The sequence below is a fragment of the Physella acuta genome, unplaced genomic scaffold (assembly GCF_028476545.2).
Source record: "Physella acuta isolate Inbredline_101_S28 unplaced genomic scaffold, ASM2847654v3 ptg002490l, whole genome shotgun sequence".
Lineage (NCBI taxonomy): Eukaryota > Metazoa > Mollusca > Gastropoda > Physidae > Physella > Physella acuta.
In genome coordinates, this window is record NW_026733963.1 from 37,323 (window position 1) to 46,882 (window position 9,560).

The 9,560-nt window shown below is 43.8% G+C and overlaps 1 protein-coding gene across 1 annotated transcript; it reads right to left on the reverse strand.

The window, feature by feature from the left end:
- Positions 1–5,553: 5,553 nt before the first annotated feature.
- LOC131933394 (neuropeptide Y receptor type 2-like) lies at positions 5,554–9,103 on the reverse strand. Its single transcript, XM_059290167.1, has 3 exons — positions 8,675–9,103; positions 6,118–6,594; positions 5,554–5,619 (listed from the first exon to the last, which is right to left on the reverse strand). The coding sequence occupies exons 1-3, from the start codon at positions 8,990–8,992 to the stop codon at positions 5,554–5,556; spliced, it is 861 nt and encodes a 286-aa protein (XP_059146150.1). The 5' UTR covers positions 8,993–9,103.
- Between the last annotated feature and the right edge of the window lie 457 nt (positions 9,104–9,560).

Here is a 9,560-nt window from a genome sequence, read left to right on the forward strand (position 1 = left end):
TCATATATTGACCTACTATTACATTGACCTCAACTCGTATATTGACCTACTATCACACTGACCTACGCTCGTGAATTAACCTACTATCACACTGACCCTCACTCGTGAATTAACCTACTATCACACACTCGTGAATTAACCTACTCTCACACTGACCCACACTCGTGAATTAACCTACTATCACACTGACCCACACTCGTGAATTAACCTACTATCACACTGACCCACACTCGTGAATTAACCTACTATCACACTGACCCACACTCGTGAATTAACCTACTATCACACTGACCCATACTCGTGAATTAACCTACTATCACACTGACCCACACTCGTGAATTAACCTACTATCACACTGACCCACACTCGTGAATTAACCTACTATCACACTGACGTACACTCGTGAATTAACCTACTATCACACTGACCCATACTCGTGAATTAACCTACTATCACAAACTCGTGAATTAACCTACTATCACACTGACCCTCACTCGTGAATTAACCTACTATCACACACTCGTGAATTAACCTACTCTCACACTGACCCACACTCGTGAATTAACCTACTATCACACTGACCCACACTCGTGAATTAACCTACTATCACACTGACCCACACTCGTGAATTAACCTACTATCACACTGACCCACACTCGTGAATTAACCTACTATCACACTGACCCATACTCGTGAATTAACCTACTATCACACTGACCCACACTCGTGAATTAACCTACTATCACACTGACCCACACTCGTGAATTAACCTACTATCACACTGACGTACACTCGTGAATTAACCTACTATCACACTGACCCACACTCGTGAATTAACCTACTATCACAACACTGACCCACACTCGTGAATTAACCTACTATCACACTGACCCATACTCGTGAATTAACCTACTATCACACTGACCCACACTCGTGAATTAACCTACTATCACACTGACCCATACTCGTGAATTAACCTACTATCACACTGACGTACACTCGTGAATTAACCTACTATCACAACACTGACCCACACTCGTGAATTAACCTACTATCACACTGACCCACACTCGTGAATTAACCTACTATCACACTGACCCACACTCGTGAATTAACCTACTATCACACTGACCCACACTCGTGAATTAACCTACTATCACACTGACCCATACTCGTGAATTAACCTACTATCACACTGACCCACACTCGTGAATTAACCTACTATCACAACACTGACCCACACTCGTGAATTAACCTACTATCACACTGACCCATACTCGTGAATTAACCTACTATCACACTGACCCACACTCGTGAATTAACCTACTATCACACTGACCCACACTCGTGAATTAACCTACTATCACACTGACGTACACTCGTGAATTAACCTACTATCACACTGACCCATACTCGTGAATTAACCTACTATCACACTGACCCACACTCGTGAATTAACCTACTATCACAACACTGACCCACACTCGTGAATTAACCTACTATCACAACACTGACCCATACTCGTGAATTAACCTACTATCACACTGACCCACACTCGTGAATTAACCTACTATCACACTGACCCATACTCGTGAATTAACCTACTATCACACTGACCCACACTCGTGAATTAACCTACTATCACACTGACCCATACTCGTGAATTAACCTACTATCACACTGACCCACACTCGTGAATTAACCTACTATCACACTGACCCACACTCGTGAATTAACCTACTATCACACTGACCCACACTCGTGAATTAACCTACTATCACACTGACCCACACTCGTGAATTAACCTACTATCACAACACTGACCCACACTCGTAAATTAACCTACTATCACAACACTGACCCACACTCGTAAATTAACCTACTATCACAACACTGACCCACACTCGTGAATTAACCTACTATCACACTGACGTACACTCGTGAATTAACCTACTATCACAACACTGACCCACACTCGTAAATTAACCTACTATCACACTGACGTACACTCGTGAATTAACCTACTATCACACTGACCCACACTCGTGAATTAACCTACTATCACAACACTGACCCACACTCGTAAATTAACCTACTATCACACTGACCCACACTCGTGAATTAACCTACTATCACACTGACCCATACTCGTGAATTAACCTACTATCACACTGACCCACACTCGTGAATTAACCTACTATCACACTGACCCATACTCGTGAATTAACCTACTATCACACTGACCCACACTCGTGAATTAACCTACTATCACACTGACCCACACTCGTGAATTAACCTACTATCACACTGACCCACACTCGTGAATTAACCTACTATCACACTGACCCACACTCGTAAATTAACCTACTATCACACACTCGTGAATTAACCTACTATCACACTGACCCACACTCATGAATTAACCTACTATCTTACGATTGAAGTTGTTCCACAATGAGATCAAGAAACCCTGAAATCTCCCGCTTCAGAAAATGTCGCCGTCAAAGCCTTTCTCATGTGGTTTTTGATGTCCCTGGTGGAGACACCCCCCCCTCCCCTAGATTCCACCTGTAATCTCGTTAGGATGCCGTCAGTGGTTCTATCCCGTCTAGGGAGAGATGTCTTTGGGTGGGTGGGGTGGGGGGGGGGGCTAGGCTCTAATGCTTAGTATGGTTTCTCCAAGGAGATGATTGTTGTGGTAGCAGACAGATTGTGGGATTGGTATCCTAAATATCTCCATAGGCTTTAGCAAAAGTGAGTACATTCAATCCATATTGTTTAACTACATTTAAACATCGGTTTCCATTTGTTAGTAATTTTTGTATCATTTTTTTTTAATCGAACATAAGTTGCTATTTATCATTTTGCTATTCTAAAAAATAGAATTTTTTATCTTATCTTTTAAAAGTCGGGGTGGGGTTAGGTTTTAAAATGTTTATTACTTAAAAAGTAATTAGAATGAAGTATGTCTAATAGAGAAATATATTGTGTGAGTTAATGAAGATATTCGAGATAATATATAATTGGATGTTTTGAATTTTATTTGAAATGATCACATAAAAATTTAAAACCTTAATACCGTATCAGATGGCGCATAATATAATTACGTCGAGATGACATGGCTAAATACGTCATGGGATTTATTTTAACAATCTGCTACACACACACACATACACACACGCCCCAACACACACCCGTACACAATCATATACACATATACAGACACACACAAATCGCTCATCTATAGATATGCATTAAAAAAGGATACACACACATAACATACAAATAAAAAAGTACTAAAATTCGAATTTGCACTCACACACACACACACACACACACACACAACACAGTGCATGAAAGTAAACACGAATTATTTTGGCACACGTTTAAAAATTACTATTGTTATTTCAAGTTTCTATAAGGCGGTGCATGTTAATGTTGAGAGTAGGCTTAATTTTATATTCGCTATTTTTGTTTTAAATTAATAACAAAATAATTATTCATTTTTTTAATTCTACTAGTGCACAATATATTTTTATGTGTACTTAACAAAATGTTAAAAAACCAACAATAACAGTCCCTTTTTATATATATTTTATATATCTTCTTTATAAATAATGTTAAACGTTTAAAAAAAAATCTCCTTTTTGTACATCATCCATCTTTGTAATAGGAAAAAAAAAAGAAAATACGAATCAGAAATCTAAGCACTCAGACTCTATATTGCACCAAAGCCTCAATAAATTGTAAGCATTTTCATGCTCATTCATGTAAGCACAAGGCGATCGTATTTTCATTTAATAAATAAAGAACAGCCATCGAGAATATTCCTTCACTCATCTGGTATAAAACTCATATTTTACAGTGCGCATGTCTCGAGCGAGGAGAATAGCCTCTAACTCCTACAAGAATTAACTGGTATTTTCTCGCTGTTCCTCCTTGTTACAAGAGCGACAATCGACTTAAAGATTTTTCCTTATGAGAGAGTTGACAAAATCCCATTCTTTGATGGATGGGCTAGAAATGAAATGCTTGATAGAAAATAGACTAGGGACAACTGAAGTGGGGGGAGGTGGGGTGTTAGGTCGAATAGAGGCGGGGGTGGAGGGAGAACTGAGGTAAGGGGGGGGAGGGAGAACGTCTGGAGATTGTTTTTTTTTTCTTACCTGTGTAACAATATGTTTAGCCAAGTTAGATAATCGTGCATGGCCTATGGGGAAGTACGGTTATTGCATTTATTTTAGGGGTGGGTGGAGGGGTGTTGATTGAAAAAGTGGAACTGGGCTGTGGATTGTTGGGACGAGAATTTTTGAGTGGCGGATAAAGTAATGAATTGTCATTTTGTGGATTGTTATATTGTGGATTGTTGTGTGGTGGATAGTTGGACGATGGATGGCTGTTTGGTGGATTTTTGAGTTGTGGGTTGTTTGGTAATGGCATTTTCATTGCTGGATTGTTGTTTATGTTAAACCTATGTCATTTTTATGGTGGATATTGTGAATACTGTACTGTGGTTAGTGTTGAGAAAACACGGAGTGTTGTGGTTGAGGTGAAATCGGGTTCAGGGTTCGAAACACCTTGTGGGGGGAGAGGGGGTCAGAGGTGAGGTTGGGGGGTGTCGATGTTGAGATTTAGACCACTTGTGAGCTATTTAGCCTAGAGTTTATTGACAGTTGATGTTGGGGTCGATGGGATCAGTCTTTCTTTCAGGCATCTCTTCGGCGGGGGTGAAAAGGGGGGAGTACCCCTCCTTCCTCCCCCCCCCCCCCGCCGAAGTATGTCTAGCGCCACATCCCACCCCCCCCCCCCCCACCCCGAGAGAAAAAGACTTTATATTGAAAATCTATACTTTTACCAGTGTCCCCCACCCCCCCTGGAAATGCAATCCCCCAGGCGCCCCCCCCCCCCCCATCTCCTCCCGGATAAAAATAGTCTGAAATAACACAGGTTGGGATTTAGACACACTTGTGACCTGTTTATTCTATGAGTTTATTGATAGGAAGAAATATTTTTAAATCTTTTCGTTATTAAAATTCGGTCTCAACTAGCGATTGATCAAATTCTAATCAATTTTCGTCATTATTGATTGTTTCTCCCTGAATCAAATTTCGTCATTAACGAGTAGAAGAAAATCCGGGGGCTTTAAGCAGTCGATGACGTCATGAGTTTTGTAATTAATTGAAGCGCGACAGTAATGAAGGGGATATCGGGATGGGGATGAAGTTCACGTTGTAATATCAAAACTGATCAGAGTTAATTGCTGGGCAAAAAAATTGTATCACTTGTTTGACAAGCACAAAAGATCGATCTAGATTCAGAGCTACTTTCAGTCATTTTTCTCCAGGGGAATGGGCGTGCTTTTTTTTTGGGGGGGGGGGGTTTGAATAAATGTACCCCCCCTCCTTGTTCCGAATAAAAGCCTGAAAGAAACAACTGTCTAGAATATAGTTCTAGAACGCGAATTGTTAATGGGGGTACTTTGTTTGCCGTCGTGGTACTTAAAGAACGTTCTGTTATTTAGAGTTATGTACTTTTTAAATGTACATGCAATAACTAGGATCTACTCTTCAGAGAATCAGGGTACTTGATCAGGTTGTTGACAACTGTTGCTGTTGACGACTGTACTTAGAATATAGTTTTAGCAATCAGTGTTCTTTGTAACGGTATATTCATTGGGGTTAGTGAACTTTGAAGCTAACACCATTATGATCGTTTACACATGGAGTCAAACTGAGAAAATGGCTCAGAGATCTTTGGTTGGCGGCCCATACTCCAGCAGGGGTGAATGGCATTACATGAAGAATATACTTACATGCAATATACTTTTAGGGGTCAGTGTCATTTGTTGCGGTATATATGTGTAAGCATATATGAGTACATATACTACGATGTGTTTTAGCTGTAGGGATCATATACCAAAATAAGATAGATCTGTAAGGATCGTGTAATTTGATCAGTTAGGGTCATTGAACTTAGATTGGCCACAAATTGGTTCGTTAACATTTTATATTCAACCATTGTAAATAATGTATTAATTTAGTCTTGCCGTTTTCTGACCGTGCTGTTGTAAACCGTGAGCAGACACCAGCCGAGGAGATACAAACACACAGTACTCACCTTTCGCTTGTTCCTTCCTCTGACGTCCTCCGTCGCCACGTGCGCGCCGGGTCGCCGTGACCCCCAGATATGCCAGGCTATCCGGCAGTAGCAGAAGGTGATGATGACCAGTGGCAGCAGGTACTGGCAGCAGACTAGCAGCGTGTTGTAGTAGAGGTCAAAGTTGGCCAGGTCCTCGGGCGAGTGCCGCGAGCACCGGATCTGTTCCTCGCCGTTTTCCGTGATCGTGTCGACCCAGTAGAACAGCGGAAACGGAAGTCCGGCCCCGATGGCCACCGCCCAGATGACGGTGATGATGATGGCGGCGGATTTCTTGGAGCAGCCGGCTTTGAAGGGGTGGATGACGGCGATGTAGCGGTCGACGGCGATGACGCTGAGGGTGAAGATGCTGATGTTGACGCTGACGACTTGACCGAAGGGCGCGAGGGAGCACATGAAGTTGGCCAGGACCCAGCGCTGGAGGAGGGCGGCCTGAAACTGGAGGGTGGGGGGGGGGGGGTGGGGGGCGTTAGGAGGGATGGGTGAGGTTATGAGGGATGGGTGGTGTCCTGGGGGTTGTCATGACGGATGGGTTGAGTCATGGGGGTTGTCATGACGGATGGGTTGAGTCATGGGGGTTGTCATGACGGATGGGTTGAGTCATGGGGGTTGTCATGACGGATGGGTTGAGTCATGGGGGTTGTCATGACGGATGGGTTGTGTCATGGGGGTTGTCATGACGGATGGGTTGTGTCATGGGGGTTGTCATGACGGATGGGTTGAGTCATGGGGGTTGTCATGACGGATGGGTTGTGTCATGGGGGTTGTCATGACGGATGGGTTGTGTCATGGGGGTTGTCATGACGGATGGGTTGTGTCGTGGGGGTTGTCATGACGGATGGGTTGTGTCATGGGGTTGTCATGACGGATGGGTTGTGTCGTGGGGGTTTTCATGACGGATGGGTTGTGTCATGGGGGTTGTCATGACGGATGGGTTGAGTCATGGGGGTTGTCATGACGGATGGGTTGTGTCATGGGGGTTGTCATGACGGATGGGTTGTGTCATGGGGGTTGTCATGACGGATGGGTTGTGTCATGTGGGTTGTCATAACGGATGGGTTGTGTCATGGGGGTTGTCATGACGGATGGGTTGTGTCATGGGGGTTGTCATGAGGAATAGGTAGTGTCCTAAAGAATGGGTGACATCATGAAGGATGGTTGATGATGTGGGATGGAGGATGTCACTAGGGGGGAATGAATTCATGTTAAATGACGTCATGATAGCCGCCTGACGGCAAACATTTGAGTTAACAATATCGAGGTAAAATGCCTCCCGCAGTATTTTAAAAATAAAAATAAAATGTATGTCATTAGGTCAACTCTGCAGTAATTCAAACCTTTGTGAAAAAATGTGAATTTCAATGATCAACTAATAATTCGCACAACACGAGGTAAACCTGTGTGACGGACTGGGTCCATCAGATCGTGTCTTCGGGCAGCTTTAAATGGCCAGAACTTTAAAGTTTTATTCTAATCAATGAACCGGGCCACTTATTTTGGTTGATTTATTTCAAATGTTTATTTCGTAACCCGATCTACTGCCATAAGTGTCAGAGAGATTCAAACATTTATCCTCTGGTATTTATACACATACTAAGAACTTTTTAAAAAAATATCACACGTTCAAAGTAAACCCCCCTCCCTCCATCAACCCCGACATTTTCCTTCCTATCCAAGCTACGTCTTTCATGAAAAAAAAACAAAAAATACATGGCGTCCTTAGTAACCTATAGCAACGTGACTCATTGACAGATTGGAACCTAGGGCCTCCGTCATAATCTTCTACCTACTTTGTTCGGGCAGTGGCGTAGCGAGGTCGGGTGTCACCCGGTGCGGCACTTAATTTGTTCCCGGGGACAAATTTCAATTTTCGATTTGCACCCCTCCCCCCCCCCCCCCCCCCTTAAACTTTCGATATGCACCTCTTAAAACACTATTTAACACTCGAATTAATCATTTAATTAAGTGGAATTATCATTTTTCTGTATATATTTTGCTCTTTTTTTTGCCTTGGTGTCACCCCCTAAATGGTGTCACCCGGTGCGGTCCGGTCCGCCCCCCCCCCCGCCCCCCCCCTCGCTACGCCCCTGTGTTCGGGCCCCAACTGTGTGTCTCCCAAGACTTACGTGAGTCACAACACCATGATATTTCGCGTGGTTAGTTATCATTGATACGACTATTTACCACTTCAAATTTGATTTGGGCGGCGTTAGGATCGCAGAAAAGCCAGGATTTTCACTCCATTACCTTATCTAATCCTTGATAGACTGATGTTAACTTTTACATCATGAGTTACAATACTACAAACGAAGAACTAAAAACGTGTTAGAAACGGGTAAATCTAGTAAAATGGGTGAAATAAATGCTTGGTTCAAATTAAAGCTTCAGAGATCTGCTCGAAGCTAGTGTCGTCTATAAAAACAAGAGTTCTTATTTATATTATCTAGTCACACGAATCTAATAAACAAACACGCGCCCACACTTCTAAACGTGAGTACACAAATACACCTCGACTCACCTGAAACGGTATAGAGAAGAGCCCGATGATGACGTCAGCGACGGCAAGGTTGGCGATGAAGATGTTGGTGACGGTGTGCATGCGGCGGTTCTTGACGATAACCAGGATGACGAGGCCGTTGCCGATGACGGCAAGGAGGGAGATGGAGCCGTAGAGGAAGGCGAGGAGGCAGATGAGCCCCGTGGGCACGTCGTACTGCTCCACGGAGGAGAGGTTGCTGCTCGGCAGCGTGCTGGTGATGTTGTCGTCCCACGGGCTGCTGGCGTTGGTCGGGCTGTCGATGTAGATGACCTCTAGGACGTCGGTGAGGTTGGTCATCTTCAGGTGTGTGGAGTTGACCTGGACGTATAGTTGTGTAGTCTTAACGTGGTACCTGGACGTGTTGCCTGAAGGTGTTCCTCTGACGTGATACCTTGACGTGTTACCCTGACGTAAAGCGTAGACGTGTTGCCTGCAGGTGTTACCTAGAGGTGTTACCTGTGCGTGTTACCTGCCCGTAAAGAGCGTGAACATTGACGTGTTGATTGGACTTTGAAACTGCCTGGACGTGTTTCTTAGTCGCCTTACCTGTACGTGATGCGTGGACGTCTGAAAAAGACGTGTCTCCTGGACGTGCTGATTTGTCCTGGAGTGTTATTGAACTTTTTGCCTGAATATGTGACCTCTACTCAGACGTATTTCCTTGACTATCTACCTGCTCCAGATACCTGTACCTCACCTGGACGTATCACCTGGACCTAACCTGGATGTGTCACCTGGACGTGTCACCTGGACCTCACCTGGACGTGACACCTGGACGTATCACCTGGACCTAACCTGGACGTGTCACCTGAACCTGTGACCTGGACGTGTTACCTGGACGTGTCACCTGGACGTGTCACCTGGA

Coding starts and splice junctions, on each gene's coding strand:
- LOC131933394 (XM_059290167.1), bottom strand. CDS start 8,992: ATGACCAACCTCACCGACGTCCTAGAGGTCATCTACATCGACAGCCCG. Junction 6,595..8,674: donor TCTTCTCTATACCGTTTCAG/GTGAGTCGAGGT, acceptor CCCACCCTCCAG/TTTCAGGCCGCCCTCCTCCA. Junction 5,620..6,117: donor GAGGAAGGAACAAGCGAAAG/GTGAGTACTGTG, acceptor TTCTAAGTACAG/TCGTCAACAGCAACAGTTGT.